The sequence below is a fragment of the Gekko japonicus genome, unplaced genomic scaffold (assembly GCF_001447785.1).
Source record: "Gekko japonicus isolate JY-2015 unplaced genomic scaffold, Gekko_japonicus_V1.1 scaffold1081, whole genome shotgun sequence".
NCBI lineage: Eukaryota > Metazoa > Chordata > Lepidosauria > Squamata > Gekkonidae > Gekko > Gekko japonicus.
Window position 1 is genome coordinate 209,449 of NW_015174304.1, and position 19,528 is coordinate 228,976.

Sequence of the window (19,528 nt, forward strand, 5' to 3'; positions counted from 1 at the left end):
AGATTGAAATCTTGCACATAAGTTTCTATAACATATCGAAATTACAACAAGCAACAACATTACCTGCAATCTTTGACTTGTATTCTAGTCCAGTACAGTGGCTTCATGGGACAGGTGGGTTCAACAGCATGTTTTCGAGGACCTTGGTTTGATAACATGCTACCAAGAGGTGGCGGTGGTGGAGGAGGAGGTGGTCCCCCTCCTAGTGGAGGTGGTCCTGGTGGTGGAGGTGGTAGAAGGTGATGAGTCACCAAAGATACAGGAAGTGGAGGTGGTGGTGGTGGATAGGAGGTTTCAAAGCCCGGTGCTGGAGGAATTGGACCATGTGGAGGAGGTGGTGGTGGCGGTGGTGGAGGAGGAGGAGGAGGAGGAGGTGGTGGTGGTGGTAATCTTCCTGAGGTATGGCCAGAACTGCATGTTTCCTTATGATCAACTGAGGCAGAAATGCTGTTATTCAAGCAAGATATATTAAGTTTCTTAGGTATCGTTTGGTTACTTTTGACTGTCCGGTTTTCATCTTCAGTTGGCTTTATAAAAGTTTCTCTGTCCGTTTGTATGCATACATTTCTGTATGCCTTTGGTGGGTAGTCATCTTCAGTGGATACGCAGACATCCTTTGCCTCCTCACTTCTCTTGTATAATATTTTATCCAGTTCATTTTTTAAATTTGCAATGTCTTCCTCGAGCTTTGCAGTTGACAAAGCATATTCTCCTCGAATATGAAAGGCTTTGAGTTCAAACTCGGTCTGTGAATGGTTAATGAAAAGTTACTATGCGAGAATTAAAATTACAATTGTTGTGAATCTTATCATCTCAGTGTTTAATTAGATCACAGGTTATCATGGGAAAACAGTTTAAAGTTACACACAAGAAGAGTGAAAATATCAATTCTTAGCTATGGTAGTTGTAGGACTGTATACTACATTTTCGTTGGGAACCATTTCATACTAGTTACCTATGTCACTTAACACTTCAGTGACTTTAACAAGCAGATTCCCAAAATAATTAATCATGGATGGAAAGTTGATTAAAAGAAATCATCTATGAGCTCTGCTTCATCCATAATCATGCTACACTTTTGGTGACAGTGGTGGCTTCTTCTGCACAACGGCATCATGAATTCTATGTGCAGAAGGAATGAAACATTGCCCCAAGTGTGTTCTGCCTTAGGAGTTCACGGGGTTCAGCAACCTCACAGCAGTAGGGACAACAACTCCCAGTTTTCTCCTCCATAGAGAAGTCAGGCACAGTGATAAAAGGGTTTGTTGTGGGGAGTGAACAGTATGCTGTCTGTTCCCCTGTAGCCTCTCTCCATCCTCACTCAGGCATTCTAGGTGTTGTCACTAGGTTTATTCATCCCATACATGTCATGAAGGACTACTGAAAATAAACAGGCTTCTCAATTGTATATAAGCTTCAGTAACCAGGTTCTCTCAGTATCTTTGGCTTCTGGTTTTAGATTTCTGAGTTGCATCAATTAACATCTCAGAACAGGAAGTGATTTCAAAATGCTCTAGGGATTTCAAAACCTTACTGTAAAAAACATTATGACAGCACTTCTTGTTCCCAAACAGGAAGTGACATCTTAGAGACTCTACCCCCTCAATGCTCCCAGAGATTGCCAGCGAAGGGCTGGCAACCCTACCAATGGATACATTATCAGAAGCTGCTTCTGCATGTATATGGATCCTAGCTAGGGTTGCCAGACCCCTGGTCAGGGCAGGGGTTCCCCCGATTTTGGGGGCTCCAACCCACCACTGGCCAGCTGGCCTCACTGGCGAAGCCCCACCCCTGAACAGCCCTCTCCCATGTCTACGTTGTCGGCATGATGGTGTCACCCAGAAGTGACTTCATCGTACTGGGCATGTCGCACATTGATGATCTAGCATTTTGGCCAAAAACTCTATGGAAGATCCAGGCATGGACCAGGGAGCCCCCTGCTGGAAGGCTGGTAAGACCTGACAACCCTAATCTTAGCCCAGAGATGTGAAGGCCCAGAAAAACCCACAAACATTAAGAAAAACTTTAGCCTGAAAATGTAAACACTTTTTTCTCCAATGAAAAAAATGGGAAGTTTTGGGGAGCACTGAAAAGTCTCCTATGGGATATTTTCTCTTTTGGAATAAGTGAAATACTTTTTGAGACATTCACTCAAAAGGTGTACCATGGAAATTGTTATGCAAGACAACTTGCTACAGCATTAGATAATAATTTCTATATATACTATACACATATGCAACATAATTTCAAGGAAGTGTTTACTGTTTTATTAATATACTAATGTGTATGATAAAAACACATTGTTAAAGACCGATTCCCCACAAGCAGCTGTGCTGCTCTTGCTCTTCCATTTGCCCTGGTTGCATTGGTCAATTTCATACTACTCGCTGCATGGCCGCATTTTGACCCACATCTCCCCCTGATTTCCCCTGCGTCTTCTCAATTCTTGTTTTTTGAGATCAAGAAGATGCAGGGGAAATCAGGGGGAGATGCAGCCAGTCAAAATGCAGCCACGCAGCGAACAGTGTGAAGCTGACTGATGCAACTGAAGCAAACGGAAGAACGATAGCGGCACAGCTGCTTGTGGGGAATCAAAGAGTTCAGTGTTGCCAGTGTCATAAAGTTTAACTTGTTATTCAAAAAGGTTGGTAGTCCCTAACTGTTGTTCAAATAATATGCTTTCTTTTGTTTAGTATAATTTTTTTTGTAACATCTCAGCTGGTAAAAATTATATTTATGCTAAGGGTGCGCCTATAGGGTGCAGCAGTTTCCAGCTCCTTCTCAAGTACTTTGCTACTCTTTCTCAAGTACATTTCTACTTCAGAATTCCATAAATAAGCAAAATAGTACAATTCTATAGGCAAAATTATAAATGATGCATTATATTTTGTTAAAGCAGTAAAAGAAGTTTAGAGTAAATAGGAAAGCAAAAACCCCCCCATTTTTTTCCCAGTTTCCCCCCAAAAGAACTACATCAAATGGTTTCCTCCCATGGCTTCAAGATTTCCAGAATGTTTTATTTCTTCTTTACCCTAGCTATATCAAAGCATATAAGCAATATCCATTTTCAAGAAAGAGATTGTGATATCTCCTTAACCATATTCCTTTGATTTATTAACATCACCAAATTTCCACCTATTAAAATGCCTGGGGCAAAAAGGGAGCTTTGGAGGGCCAATCTCCATCCCTCCCTCCCTTTATAATATTTACCCTGTTTTTCACATGTTTGCAGATGCTTCGTTCCTCACTCTGCATTGCCATTTTAAAAGAGCAAGATTCTTCTTATAATCCAAGAAAACAATGACATCATTTCATTATAGGATTGCCAGTCACAACCCACTGGGAGGAATGAGGGGGGGAGGGAAAGGCATACTGGCATTGCATTTAGGATTGCTAACTCCAGGTTGGGAAATTCCTGGAGATTTGGGGATAGAATCTGGGGAGGGTGGAGTTGGGGAGAGGAGGAACTTCAGCATGGTATAATGCCACAGAGTCCACCACCAAAGCAGCCATTTTCTCCAGGGGAATTAATTTCTGCTATCTGGATATCAGTTGTAACTCAGGAGGTTGGCAACCCTAATTGCATTGCTCCACATTGTCACTTTCAGCAGAAAACTAGAAAAGTTGTCATTATGTCAGGGTGACACTCTAGGGTTTGGGTGAACCCCCCCATTATTTCCCCACTAGCCTGTGAAGTGCCAGCAGGAAATGAGGTGGTCCTAAGGTCTCCCATCATAATGGAAGACCTGGCCCTCCTATGTCATCACACGATCAGATTTGGCTATATGACAATGTTATAAAGCCGAATCAGAAAATATTAACCTCACTGTGAAGAGGCTATGACACCATTCAGCTACATAATCTTACAACTAACAAGATTTGCCTACAAGATGATGCCACAAAGCCAAATTAGAATGAAGACAATGTTTTACACCCTCACTACATAGAGGCAAGCAATTTTTGTCCTGATTCATCCCCCCACCCCGGTTGCTGGTATTGGGATAAGGGCTGTATTTCATAAGTGACAACATTTTTCACATGTGCCTCCTGTATTTCTGTTCAGCCCATGGAACTACACTTAGGCTCTGATCACACGCAGAAGTTGCCGCGGGATACTCATAGATGCCAGGTGGAGTTTATGGGTGCGATCAAACAGGCACATCTGGCAAGCGTCACACACCCGTTGCCAACCCATCATGTCCAGCTGAAGATTCGGAGTTAAAAGGTACCGGAGAAAGTCCACTATCTAACGCTTGCAACAGGCCGCAGACGGACGTCCTCCGTCTGATCGCTCCAGCGCGCTCCCCTGTGTTGAAGCGCGTCCGAAACGCATGCCGATGAACTGGAAACCTGATTCCCCACTGTCACGTCTGATCGCGTTCAGGCGGGTCAAAGTGTGCCGGCGCAAAAAGCCATGCCTCCCCCCCCCCGCATTATCTGGCCCATGTGACTGGGGCCTTAGCCCACTTTCTCAAACAACCTTCAAACCTGGTAGTGGTATCCTATCCAGTGACTTCAGGGATAAACACTATCCTTCTCTAGGTATAAATTATCTGTGTCTGGGAGAAATGCTTCATATCTAGAAATGGTGGGCCTTTGTACACTCACCCATAAATCAGGGAAAGACTATTGGCCATTTTCCATTACATAGCAAAAAAAAGCAATTTACATATACAACAAATTGTTGGAATTTTCTTTAAAGACAGGATTATCTTAGAACAAAGAATACATTTGTTTTAAATTTCAGCAACTACAATAAGAAACTTAACAATCAAAGGACAGTTGGATGAAAAAAATACCTTATGCCAACTCCCTTCAAAATCAAAATTTCGTTCTTTAGACACCTCAGTCATCATAATCTGTTACATATGCTGCATTAATATTGTTTTCAAGGGCATGCATTTTGTATTTATTCCCAGTGCACTAAACTGGGAATAAGAAAATGCATGACATAACACATGTAAAAATTCCCAAGAAACTACAATATTTGTTTTCTTTAAGACGTGTCTATGGAAGCCAAATGTGTGTGTGAATGGAGACATAATTTCACATTAGCAATTGTGACAACAGAAAATCAACAGGAAGTATCAAATTACTGAAGTACTATTAGTAATAGAATCATGAACACACATTACATATGGAATTAATTGATTTAAACATTATACTTACAGAATAATATTTGCAAGCATCCCTGCCCAATATCACCTAAATCCAAAAATCAGGGTTCCTAGGGTATATAGGAATGAGCCACAAAATTATCTTTGCTGGCAGAGTTTCATATTACACTGGTTATGACAACTGGCTCCATATTAATTCAGAGCATCCATCAGCATTACAGAACTGGCAGTGCATTCTTGTTTCAAAAGTATCTGTGAACTTTGACTGAGTCATGTTCAGTTCCTGTTTGTGGTTAAAAATTCAGGAGTAAGCTTCTTGTGTTTGTTGACAGCAAAACCCTGTGCACTTGGTAGGTAGTGCAGCACCTGTATTTTGTACTTGAGAGTCCAGAGAAAGGACCAAAAACCCAGTGCAAAGCAGCCCTCTAAAAAAGTGACATCCAAAAACAGTGACTTCAGTGGTATCTTTGTATCTTATTACCATATGTGCCTTCCTCCATGTATATTAAAAATCCACATAATGCGACCAGCCAGGGCTATCATATAGGCTTGTGCAAATCCAAGATATCACCAGGTTTGCAGGAAGATGTGTTTTTTGAAAACAAACAATAGGGGGGTTAAATAATTTCCAAAGTGATAAACGTGATGTTGTGCATCCACAAATATTGTGAAAAAAATACTTTGGGTGCCATTTTGGGGTGTCCTGGAAATACAAAACTGTGCCCAGTTCTGTGATGAGCTGGGGGGAAATCTGGAAGGGGAGAAAAGGGATAATATGGGTTGCAAGTCAGAAAAGTAGAACCACCAGGAAGTCAGAAGGAAAATGGTAGCCAGCAAGAGGAGAGGGAAGGAATCTAGGATCGTTAAATCTGGCTTGGGAAATTCCTGGAGATTTGGGGGCAGAGCATGAGAAGGGCAGAGTTTGGAGAGGGGAATGAGCTCAGCAGGGATATGAAGCCATAGAGTTCACCCTCCAAAGATGTAATTTTCTCCAGGGTAACAAATCTCTATAGTAGGGTTGCCAGGTCCCCTTGTCGCTCTGGTAGGGGGATTTGGAGGGCATTCCGGGATGTCCCTGATGTGATGACATCATCCAAAAGTGATGTCATCATGCCGGGGACGTCACACAGGGATGCTCTGGTTTAAGGGTATAACTCTACGGTAAAACCAGCTTTAAACCATAGAGTTTTGCCCTCAAACCAGAGTGACACAGGTGTGATGACATCACTTCCAGGTGATGTCATCATGTCGGGGAAGTCACATGTGGATGTGGCTCCATGGAGGTGGGGTTCCCTTGCCAGCCAGCTGGTCGGGGGACAGAAGCCCCCAAAACAGGGGGAACCCCCACCTGACCTGGGGACTGGCAAGCCTACTCTATAGTCTGGAGATCAGTTGTAATTCTGGGAGAACTCTAGACCCCACCTGGAGGTTGGCAGACTTAAAGGAAGCAGATGGGGGAAGGTGATGCCAAAGGCAGTGTGTGTGGGGGAATGGGAGTCAACAACATTTCAGTGGAAAGTGAGAGCTGGAGCCAACAGGGTGGTAGCATGGGCAACAATGAGTGGGAAAAGCAAACTGGTAAAAGGGGATGCAGAGCCATCATGAGGAGATCAGAAAATGTTCTTTCCTCCTCCCATAAGTCCCCAGCTACTGGCTTTCAAGGACCCTTTCTGCAATTATAAGCAAGTAAAGAGGAGATTGTTGGAAACCATTACTTTAACAACAATAAGCTATCATTAGGCATACTAAATGGCTACATATTTACAAATATGAACTGCAAAGGAAGTATGGGAAAGGATAAATTAAAATAGAAGTGGAAAGCACATTAAACAGAATCTAAACCTGGATTTAGAACAAAGGGCAAAATTAGCCTGTGGATACACCAACTATCAAACTATGACAGCAAATTTATCCCTATCAAAAACAGAGAGAAGGGAAGAAAGTTTGGGAATAACATTGTCAGCTGTAACCAGGGTTTCCAACTCTGGGCTGGAAAATTCCTTGAGATCCAAGGACAGAGCCTGGGAAGGCAGAGTTTAGGGACAGGAAGGAGTTCATTAGGGTTGTTATGCCATAGAGTCTATCCACAGAGCTGATTTTCTCTGGAGATGAACTGCAATCCCACGAGAACTCAGATGCCAACTGGAGATTGGCAACCCTAGCTGTAACCTCTGAACTGAGCTTTTGTTTTCCCTTCATATCTCCAGGTATAAAGCTTGGGCATGGCCAGAGACATGAGCCCATGGGCATGAACCAAAGAACTTTTGGCCTTTGGCTCTTAGTCAGTAGTTTATACCCTGGAGCCTAAGATGAAACGTTCTGCTGGATCTAGGACGGGCCCAAAATATAGTGGGTTTTGTTTTTATTGGTTTAAATTGTATTAAATTTAAATTGTGTTTTCTTAGAACCACTTTGGATCCCTCTGGGGAGAAAAGTGGAGAATAAATATTTAAGTAAAACAAAGAACAAAACCAGGAAAGAAATAAGTTCTGTTTGTTTGTGTATACTCAAAGATCTACTGTGACTGTTTATTCAAAGAGAAAGATAGGAAATAAAATCAATTAAAAATGAGCAAAGACAGATAGAATTATGAGTGTAGATTTGCCACACAGTTGACTCATCGCAAGTAAATGACATAAGAGCACATTGCAAAACTCTTGTGTTAGGGTGGGAAAGAAATAGAAAGAACACCCAAGCATGGAATTTATTTCACTCTTGTTGCCTACACTGAAGCTCAACATTGGAAACTAAGATTTTGTAGTAATTTTTAGGTCTCTTAGTTACAAGATTAAGAGCATAACATGGCCAATCTCAGTAAAGTATGATGATATCAGAGATCCTTTGGGTAAACTAGCATAGTTATTAAGTCAATTATTAATCCAAAAGAAAAACAGAGTGTAACAATGTTCTACATGCCATATTATTTTATTAATTTGTTTAAAACCATTTGGATTCCACCTTTCCACCCAATTTATGGTCCCCAAGGTTGTGAACAATCAAAACAATGTTAAAATACAGTGAAATATATTAAAATATTTAAAATGCATAAAGCAATTAAATATTTATTTATTTGTTTATTGTCAAATTTATACCCCGCCCTCCCCGCAAATAAGCACGTAAACACCTGGACACACAAACAAGAAGAAGACCCAATGAGAGTAAGTGAGAGAATGTCAAACAAAACAAAAGTCTTCACTCACTGTAGAAGAAAACAACAGAGAAATAGACATATTTCCTTGAGGAGGGAATTCCAAAATTTGGGTGTCATGACTGAAAACACCCTTTCTCAAGATTGCCACCCATCTTGTCTCAGATGGCAGGGGCACCTAAACAACACTCCCTCTAAGCTGTGGAGTCCGGTGAGCAAAAATTCTACTTTGTGAGCTACTGGCATTAAGGTTATGAGCGAGTGATTTAGCTACTGCATAAATTAGTTTGCTCTGGATCCATCCTTCCTGAGCTAAGACAAAAATGTATGAGCCAGAGGCTAAAAAACAGTGAGCTAGCTCACACTGACTCAGCTTAGAGGGGACCCTGCACCTAAAGCAGGGCCAATGATGATGAGCGAAGTGATTGGGTAGGTTCATATGGGAGTAGGTAGACCATAAGGTAAACTGGGCCAAGCCATATAGGACTTGAAGTGGGCTGGGAAACAAATCGGGAGCCAGTGTAAGTGGAACAAGGTTGGTATCACCTTCCTGGCTGCGGCATTCTATACTAATTGTAGCTTCTGGACACTCTTCAAAGGAAGCCCCATGCAGAATGCATTGCAATAATTTCAGTATGACGTTGTCCAGATACCTATTCTAGGCAACTTTTGCAGCTAGGGTGCTTCTAGAGTCTAGACAAAACATTTTTTTACACATTGTACATATGGAGGAAGAGGAGATGGTAGAATGAGGGTTTACTAAAACAGCAATCCTGCCCAATATCCCATTGTTTTCTGTTGTCTCCCTATTGTTTGCTATTGTCTTCCTTGTCAGACAATAGCAAACAATGGGACATTGGGCAGGATTCTCTTTGGCTGGGAAGAAATGGTTTTGCTGCACTTATCAAGCCTGGCAAATCCACTATAGTCCTAGATCTGTGGAAATACCAACATTTCCTTACGGAAGTCTGGGTTGCCCAAAGTATTATTTCTTCACAAGCCAATGTTTCAGTAATGTCACCAAGTTTGAGACTGTCTTGAAGCATAAATGGACTCCTGCTGTCTTTTAACACCCTTTTGAGTCACACACACACACACACACACACACACACACACACACACACTTAGATTTATTTGATTTTTTTTAAAGAGTCAGTGACGTATATGATCATTTCCCCATACTGCTATTCACATCAATGAGCAGCACACAAGTCTCTAGTATAAATGTATTTCATTGGGGGAAAAGCAAACCAAAATGCTCAGCTTTATTTCAGATATTCAGTGGGATGCAATTATAATGAAATTCTGCCTTGAGGAAACCATTGCAACTTAGTATTAACGAGTAGGCTTCATGCATCATTAATCTTATTGCAGTGTGACAAGTTTTGTGTTCAAAAAGGGTGAAAAACTAAAAAAAAAAGATATGGCAAAACAAGTTGCAGGAGAAGGTTCAATGACATAGTCAAACCAGAGGTGTTGTATGGATCTAATAAGAAAACAGCGCATACTTGAGAGAGATTTGTCTCTGATCTTGGAGAATGTTTTTGGACACCTAGCAGCTCTTTTATTGCTGTAGCTGATTAAAATGAAAAGCCTCACAACTAAAATGTTCTTTTTGATGAGGGTTTTTTTGCCATGAACTATGGACCTTATAGTCCAGTGGGACAGAAATCCTTTGATCCTCTGTAGTCACATAAATTCAAGGCCATAAAACAGCATTGGTTTTGATTTTATTAGTGTGGCTGATGCCAGACTTGTAGTGTAGCCATACTTATAAAGCAACCTGGAATCCACCTCCCATTTATTTCTATCATGATCTCTGCATATGAAACAATTGGTATTATTTTGAAAGAAAGACAAACTAACTAACTCACTCACTCAGGATTTAAGCCATCATTTTAAAAGTTGGCATCACAGAGTGTGTGTCTTTATCCAACATAATATGAGCCAATGTTTCTTCATCCAGAATTTATCTACAGTAAACAACCCAAAGCATCCGTGGAAACAAAACTATTTTGGTTTGGGTCTGGTTCAGTTGGACTGAAGGTGTTCCAGTTTGGTTCACATTCAGGCCAATAAATGCTTGCAAAAAAGCTGAAATTTAAAAAGACACATCCATTTTCATAATCACCAAAATGCCACACCCAGTATGCACACTGTTAGATTCTCTCCATCTTGGCTCTTGCTTAGATAATGGAAAACTCCTGCCCTCAGTACTGGCCAAAACCAACACCTTAGATGGCCTGCCTGTAACAGAACTCCCTGTTAAATAAATATGTGCATACCATCCCTTAGGTCAAACGTTAAAAAGAAAAAAAAATAACCATAGCTTGATTGAGGTACTCCTGCAAGGTAAAGAAATGCTTTCCTCACCCCCATTAGTACTTTCATCTTCACAATTTCTGTATAGGATATCTTCCTGCTTGCTACTTCCCAGCCATGAAGAGGGCAACTACAGAAGTCTGGGATCTTCTCACATACTGATTTTATATATTCAGATGCAGGTGACTCATGAGTAATCACCAGAGGGTGTCCACTGGAAAAAAAAATCTGTGGTCACCACCCACATCCCCTCTGCGGACTGAGGCACAGACAGCAAGGCTTGGGAAGGGGATCTTAACAGCTGGACTGGACAGTACAGGAAATGGCAGTCCTTCAAGTACCTCCATCCCCAAGCCATTTAGGGCCTTAAAAGGTAAGAAGCAGCACTCTGAATTGTGCCTGTTAGTAGACAAGCAGCCACTGCAGATCTTTCAACACAGGAGTGATATAATATCTGTATCTAGCCCCTGACAGTAGCTTAGTTGCTGCATTTTGGATAAATGGAATTTTCCTGAATGATTTGTGCATTTTGGATAAATGGAATTTTCCTGATTAAGAAGATAGTGCCATGAGGAGCACTCCAACAATATCTTGAGATTGTACAGAAGCAACCGCAAAATCTAAGTAATGGCAAATATGGGTGATTTAATATGCAAAATGCTTAGCAAAAGAATCACACTGGCTTTGTATATATTCCATGTCTGCATCTTCAGAGGCCTGTCCAACTGGGTAGAAAGGTGGGATAAAAATGTTTAAAATAAATACAATACAAATAATTTTAAAAACCATCACAACCCAGAAAAGCTGCACTAGACAGCATAGTGTAGACACAACTGTGTCAAAGAAGGGAGCTCACTTCATTGCAGCAGAAGGTTTGGTTGCATTCAACTGTACTTTTCATTCACTCAGTACAGTCCCTCAATCCACATGGAGTGGCAGTGGGAGAAAAGTTTTTAAAATGGGCATTGGGTAAATGGTGTAACATCCCTTCTGAGAGGAACATGGAAGTGAAGTCACACCTTTCTAGGAATTGCTGGAAACACTATGGCAAAACCACAGAGTTTCTTATGATTCCTAGAGAGGCATGAAATCACTTCCCATGCTCCCCCCCCATCTCCTACTGGTTGCTAGGCCATGCCTGGCAACCTGACTGTTAGTCCATACAGATCCCACAATTGCAGGAATATTTATTTATTTATTTATTTATTAAACCTATATCCCGCCCTTCCACTTGGGCTCAGGGTGGCTAACAGGAGGCAGATGCCATAGCAAGGCAATCCTTGTATCCACAGATGGATCCAACCAGAGGTCATTTCGGGGGGGAATGCGGGGGATCGCAGTTCCCCCGGGTGAGGTGCAGGGGGCGGGGCACACAATGAAGCCCTGCCCCCTGCTTCCGGCCGCCCCGCTTCCGGCCCTCATTCAGCCAGGAGGAGGCAGGAGAAGAGGGAGGGTAAGTTGCTTCCTCCCTGCCTCTCCCCACCCCTGCCTGCCTGGGGCCAGGGAGGGCCTTGGCGGGGCTTCCTCGCACTCCCGCCGGCCTTGCAGGTCCACCGCCGGGCCCCTAGCTCTTTTTCTACGAAATGACCCCTGGATCCAACTCAACTTCTATCACATTCTATTTCCAGATAAATAACAATGGAAGAGTGATGAGGAGACGGCTTATTGATATTTCACAGAAGTATTTTCATGTGTTTAATTTATCTACGGTGAACTGGCCCTGACCTGGATGGCCCAGGAGAGCACAGGAAGTCAATGGCAAACAACCACTATTAGTCTCTTGCCTTGAAAACCCTACAGGGTTGCCATAAACTGGCTGCGACTTGATGGCACTTTACACACAGAGAGAATTGCCTTAGGAATAGTGCCTTGGCATTGGCAGTAATGACAGAGATACAGAGTGCTTTGAATAATTGTCAGAAAAACTTATGACTTCCCTTCTTGCCCCCCCCATTTTTTGTTGAAATAAATAAAAACAATCCAGAAGTGGACAGTATTGCAGTAATATGGATTTAATGACTTGTCAAGACTCTGGGATAAGATTATTCTTTTGAGACAGAGTCTCAAAATGTTGCTCCAGCCACACTTGTTATGCTCCATAAAAAATAAAAGGGCTCTGTTGTGCTGGAGCAACACAGTCTTGTAAATTGATGGTTTGGATCCTAACAATTAAACACAGAATTCCGCTTGTGGAATGGGCCTTTGTGCTTTCTCCTTCTGGCTGCAGTCCCTTGTCCATGCAGAGATGAGCCTGATGGTCTAGGGAACAGCATGGGATGTGCTGGGGGGCCCCTACAGCAAGAAGGGAGAAAATCAGAATAGTTGCCACTTGCTCAATAATTCTTTTTCACTTTGCTTATGCCTTTTTTTTTTTAACAAACTCTTAAAGGGAACTATCATCTTGATTAGCCTCATGGGTGCAAACAATCCCCTGGCCTGCCCTTTAACAGTAGGCAGAAAGTAAAGTCTCATCCAGGATGTACTCAGAGGTCATTTCGGGGGGAATCGCGGGGGATTGCAGTTCCCCCGGGTGAGGTGCAGGGGGCAGGGCACACAATGAAGCCCTGCCCCTGCTTCCGGCTGCCCCGCTTCTGGCCCTCATTCAGCCAGGAGGAGGCAGGAGAAGAGGGAGGGTAAGTTGCTTCCTCCCTGCCTCTCCCCACCCCTGCCTGCCTGGGGCCAGGGAGGGCCTTTGCGGGGCTTCCTTGCACTCCCGCCGGCCTTGCAGGTCCACCGTTGGGCCCCTCATGGGGCTCGGCAGTGGAGCTGCAAGGCCGCCGCCGCCGGCCGGGACCATTGGGGGCGGGGTGTGTGGCCTTATGACACACTTCCGGTGATGTCAGGGGGTGTGGCCTTATGACACACTTCCGGTGATGTCAGGGGGTGTGGCATATGCTAATGAGTTATGGTAATGAGTTCCCCTAGCTCTTTTTTCTACGAAACGACCCCTGGATGTACTACATTTATTTGAATGGGGTATCTCTTAGGCATCACAATTAAAAATGCTGGTTCAGCATTAGGAAGGGGACAGCAAAACACTGCATTTAAATAAACTCAAAACAGCCTGAATCAGAGATCACTTTCTCCCCTGCAGTGAAGGGGTGGAAGAGAACATCCAAAAACCCAACATTCCAATTTGAGTTTTAAGTAACAATTTCCTCTGATCATCAAAGGAGTCAGAGAATCATGTAAACTTTCTGAAGTCCATCTTCTATACCTTGGAGCATGCCACATTACGTGCAGTTATTCATTCTAACATGAACGGGAAGTAAGGGCCAATATTTTGTATAAAAATGTCTGCTTCCTAATAGCATCAAGATGTTTTCTGTATGCCTTCAATGGCAAGTGAATACACCAGAAGACTAGTCATGCAAGCAGCTCAGCTGTCCACTTTAATAATGATGAGCTTTATACCAAAACCCTATTTCAAACATCAACATTACTCTGCAGAACAGAATACATGAAACTAGATATGTTTGCTTGGAGTAAGTAGGATGCTTCAGAACCAGAGCAATTACATTACACTTTGCATCTTTTAATACCTAAAACACTTCCTATGGGCAACCTTTCTTTGCTCTTGATTCGTTACAGCAGTGTTCCCTCTAAGCTGAGTTATTGTGAGCTAGCTCACAGTTTTTTAGCCTCCAGCTCACACATTTTTGCCGTAGCTCAGGAAGGATGGCTCCACAGCAAACTAATTTATGCAGTAGCCAAATCACTCGCTCACAACTTTAATGCCAGTAGCTCACAAAGTAGAATTTTTGCTCACAAGACTTCACAGCTTAGAGGGAGCATTGCTCTACAGTTCTTAAAAATGCACAAAAAGGTATAATAAATCAGGAAATAATAAACTCTGGCCCTGGTCACACAAAAGGTTTTGGGCCGGGAGAGGGACGGATCGGGGGCGCAGCAAATGGGTGCGATCCCACCGCAACATCTGGGAAACGTTGCGCGCCCGTCCCCGATCCAGCCCTTCCGGCCGAAAAACCGCATCAACAAAAAACCACCTCTGGAGGTGGTCTTACCGGAATGGCCGCGGCAAGCGCAGCCGTGGGATCGCCGGCACGTCCTTCTGCCAGTGCATCCCTGGCTCCTGGCCGAACTGCGCATGCTCAGACATGCGCACTTTGGCAGCCTCCCGTCGCTGTCTCCCTGGTCTCCCCGGCATCCGATCGTGCCGGGGAGCAACTGCGCGGCGGCTCACGGGATCTGTATGATCCCGCCGCCGCGTGTCTATTTTGGTGTGGCTTTTAAAAGCCGCACTTTTGCCTGACGTTTTTCCCCCCGTGTGGCAGGGACCTCTGATTCCCTTTGCACAAAATGAGTCACAGTAAACCAACAATTTCACAAAGAATATGTGATCAGTGGAGAGTCACAGGCTGCGATCATATGCACAATTAGACCTGACATAGGTGCAAATGCCGGGTGGATTTAAAGAGTGCGATCAGACAACAACATCTGGGAAGCACCCCACAGCCATCGGCAACCCATTCTGCTCTGCTGCAGAAGTGGAGTTAAAAGACACTGGAGAAAATCCAGTAGTTAACGGGTTGCGACGGGCCTGGACTTTACCTTGACTTCCAGAAAGTGTTTGATAAAGTTCCTCATCAAAGGCTCCTAAATAAGCTCAATAGTCACAGGATAAAAGGACAAGTCCTCTTGTGGATCAAAAACTGGCTAATTAATAGGAAACAGAGAGTATAAATGGGAAATTTTCTCAGTGGAGGGTGGTAAGCAGTGAGGTACCACTGGGATCAGTACTTGGTCCGATGCTTTTTAACTTGTTTATTAATAATTTGGAGTTGGGAGTAAGCAGTGAAGTGGCTAAATTTGCGAATGACACGAAGTTGTTCAGGGTGGTGAAAAGCAGGAAGGATTGTGAGGCACTCAAAAGGGATCTGTCAAGGATGGTCGAGTGGGCATCAACATGGCAAATGGGGTTTGGCCAAGTACAAGGTGATGCACATTGGAGCCAAAAATCCTAACTATAAGTACACGTTGATAGGGTCCGAACTGGCAGAGACTGACCAAGAGAGAGATCTTGGAGTCGTAGTGGGTAACTCACTGAAAATGTCTAGACAGTGTGCGACTGCAATAAAAAAGGCCAATGCTTTGCTGGGAATTATTAGGAAGGGAACTGAAAACAAATCAGCCAGTATCATAATGCCCCTGTATAAATCAATGGTGCGACCTAATTTGGAATACTGTGTACAGTTCTGGTCACCACACCTCAAAAAGGATATTATAGCTTTGGAAAAAGTGCAGAAAAGGGCAACTAGAATGATAAAAGGGTTGGAACACTTTCCCTATGAAGAAAGGTTAAAGCGCTTTGGGCTCTTTAGATTGGAGAAATGACGGCTGAGGGGTAACATGATTGAGGTTTATAAGATTATGCATGGAATAGAGCAGGTAGAAAAAGAAAAACTTTTCTCCATTTCTCACAATACAAGAACTCATGGGCACTCAATGAAATTGCTGAGCAGTCAGGTCAGAACAGATAAAAGCAAGTACTTCTTCACCCAAAGAGTGATTAACACATGGAATTCACTGCCTCAGGAGGTGGGGGCGGCTACAAGCAGAGGCAGCTTCAAGAGGGAATTAGATAAGCATATGGAGCAGAGGTCCATCAGTGGCTATTAGCCACAAGGTATAGATAGGAACTCTGGGGCAAGTGATGCTCTGTATTCTTGGTGCTGGGGGGCAACAGTGGGAGGGCTTCTAGTGTCCTGGTCCCACTGCTGGATCTCCTGATGGCACCTGGTATTTTTGGCTTGATCCAACATTGGCTTCTCTTATGTTCTTATATTACTGCTTATCCTCTAATGTGATTTATGCCGTCATGTGTCAACAACGCCCTTCCACCCTCTGCACTGGACAAACAGGCCAGTCCCTTGGACAAAGAATTAATGGACATATGTCTGACATTAGGAACTACACATTCAAAAACCAGAGGGGGAACATTTTAACCTTCCAGGACATTCAGTTGCTCACCTAAAAGTAGCAGTTCTCTTACAAAGAAATTTCAAAGCTGCATTGCAACTGATAATACTCAAGTCAATGCATCCACCTGAATTGAACTGAGACCTAAGTTTCCTGTCTCATTACTAATGCTGTTTTCTCCACACCTATTACCCCTCTGCATATCTCACTTAAATCCAATCACACCAGCTATTGTCATTTATCTGCTATTGTCATCTGCCTGCTAATGTCATTCGGCATCTTAAATCACCCCACTTTCCAATAAATAGGACAGATGGACTCTAGTTCTAGTTGTATCTGAAGAAGTGAGCAGTGACTCATGAAAGCTCTCAAGTGGAGTGATCCCTGGTGTGTTTAGAGAAGGATTCTAGGTACTTGGTAGTGTGTCCCTCCCTTCTGAAACCTGAAGAGTCAGTTAAACTGAAGAACACATACTGTAGGGTTTAGCAGACATGGAAAATACCACCTCTCATCTCAAAGATTCTAAGACTTTGCAAAAAGCTCAAAACTCTCACTTACTGAAAACATATTAACTGGAGTTTGTAAACGTACTAAGTTACCTCAGAGTCATTACTGATTTACCTCAGAAATTTTATCCCTGATTTCACCTAACTTTCAGTTTGGTGTAGTGGTTAAGTGCACAGACTCTGATCTGGAAGAACTGGGCTTGATCTGGAAGAACCGGGCTTGATTCCCCATTCCTCCACTTGCACCTGCTGGATGACCTTGGGCAAACCATAGTTCTGGCACAGCTGTTCTTGAAAAAGAGCAGTTTCTGTCAGAGCTCTCTCAGCCCCACGTACCTCACAGGGTGTCTGTTGTGGGGAGGGGAAGGGAAAGGAGTTTGTAAGCCACTCTGAGACTCCCTTGGATAGTGAAGGGCGGGCTATAAATCCAACCTCCTCCTCCTCTTCCTCCTCCTCCTCTGTGTTGAATAAAATAGTTTATTTTTGAACTTTCAGAACTCTCGTGCTATTTTCAGAAGTATAAGTTAAGGAGATGATCTTGTTTCTTCCTTCAAGTTTGTGGGCTGAGCCAGTATCAGAATATAATAATGTCAATGGGTGGGACAGCCATAAATCCTTCAAAGAAGAAGAAAATAGATAAAGGGGCCACTTAGCCGGAAAGGAAGAAAAAATGGAGTGAAAGTCCTGTGTGTGAGGGGGAGAAGAGGAAGAGATCACCATACTTGGCTATTTATCTATTTGAGTGAATAGGGTAAGCCAGTGAGAATTAAAGCCAGATACATCGCTAAGCAGGTGTCCCTTTCAGGCATGTTAGGTACTAGGCAAGTGATAGCAGGATCTTTCCTATGGATACACACACTGATGGATTGTATTGGGAAGGTAGTGCTAAGCAAAATCATCCTGCTGCCTGCTGTTCCTGCCTAGAACCTCACCAGTGGGACTCCTGCCTGAAGTCAATACCTCTTTGCTGGACCATGTCCCTGAGTCAGCATGTTCTGCTTAGGAGACAGGATTGCATTATCATCTTTCCCAAGGCTTCTGGGATAGAGCCTGGACTCCAGTGGGGGTGAGACTGCTACCAAAGGGACACCTCCAAAAGGGGTCATTGCATTTATTTATTTATATATTTATTTATTTTATTTATATCCTGCCCTCCCTGCCAAAGCTTTGGGGGAGCCACTTCTGTGGGGACACAAAGGCAAGGGTCTGTGTCCTTGCTGATAGAGCCAGAGGTGCTGGGAGGGCTAAAGGGCTTGTGAATTGGTTGGGGGGATCCAAGTCTTCAGCTGCCTCCTTATTGGAGAGAAAGACAGTGGGTATGTGCCTTGGGGGGGTGGGGCTGCCATTCCGCTGATCCTGGGTAGAATGAGAGATGGCAGTGAGATACAGACTGGCCATTCTAGGAGGAGGAGGCCTGGCTGTTGGTTGGCCACTCCTCCTTAGAGTTCTTAGGTCATCCCTGGCTACTGACTTGGGGGTGGGAGGCATGGGATTGCCAGCTCCAGGTTGGGAAACTCCTGGAGATTTGGGAGTGGAGCCTGGTGAGGACAGGGAGCTTGGTGGGGTATTATGCCATACACAGCACCCTTCAAAGCATTCATTTTCTCCAGGAAAATTTATCTCTGTAGTCTGGAGATAAACTGTAATTCTGTGGGATCCCCAGGTCCAACCTGGAGGCTCTTCCTTCAAGTGTACCTCCCAGACAATGGAGACCTGGTTGCAACAAGGTTGGGCCCCTTGGTCATAAAATGCTGCTGCTGAATGCCAGGTCAGTAAATAGAAAAACCTTTGCCATTCAGGATTTAATCCTGGAAAGGCTGGACTGATCTGGCATGTATTACAGAGACCTGGTTGGAGGAGGCTGGGAGTGTAAATCTGACTCAGCTCTGTCCTCTAGGTTTCTCTGAATAGCAGCAGGCTAGACCAAGGGGACAGGTGGTGGTGGTTGATTCCATCCATCTACTGAGGTGCCTCATCCAGCAGTCTGCCAGTTTTGAGAGTGTGCTCCTGAAGGTGGATGATTGGAACAGGGTAGGGATTCTGCTGGTGTACCCCATTGCCATCCTGTTGCCCAGCAGTTTTTCTTCCTGAGCTAGCCAATCTGGTCTCAGGTGTGCTAGTGGAACCCCCAAGACTGGTGGTTCTGGGTGACTTTAACATCCATTCCAAGTTAGGTGCTCTCAGGAGTAGCTCAGGATTTCATGGCCTCCATGATGACCATGGGCCTGCCTCAAGTGATTACATGCCCCACACATTTAGCACACATTGGATTTGGTCTATTACACTTCTGGGGATGGTGATCTGGAGGGGGGGAGGCATGGTCAGATCATTACCTGATACTCCACAGAGTTGTTGGACCTATCAAGATAGTCTGCCCCAGGTGCCTGATGGGTTCCTGTTGGCATCTGGGGATTTTCCCACCTTGGTTGCTGATGATTGTGTCGAGGCTCTGACTGCTTTCTGGAATTGGGAGATGGTCTGGGCTGTTGACACAT

General features: G+C 43.8%; 1 protein-coding gene across 1 annotated transcript in view; it reads right to left on the bottom strand.

Moving 5' to 3' along the window:
- FMN1 (formin 1) overlaps positions 1 to 19,528 on the bottom strand; it is a 242,427-nt gene that overhangs the window by 123,028 nt on the left and 99,871 nt on the right. Inside the window, exon 5 of the mRNA XM_015424121.1 lies at positions 64 to 746. Coding sequence (XP_015279607.1) covers positions 64 to 746 — 683 coding nt within the window. The remainder of the gene's footprint in view (positions 1 to 63; positions 747 to 19,528) is intronic.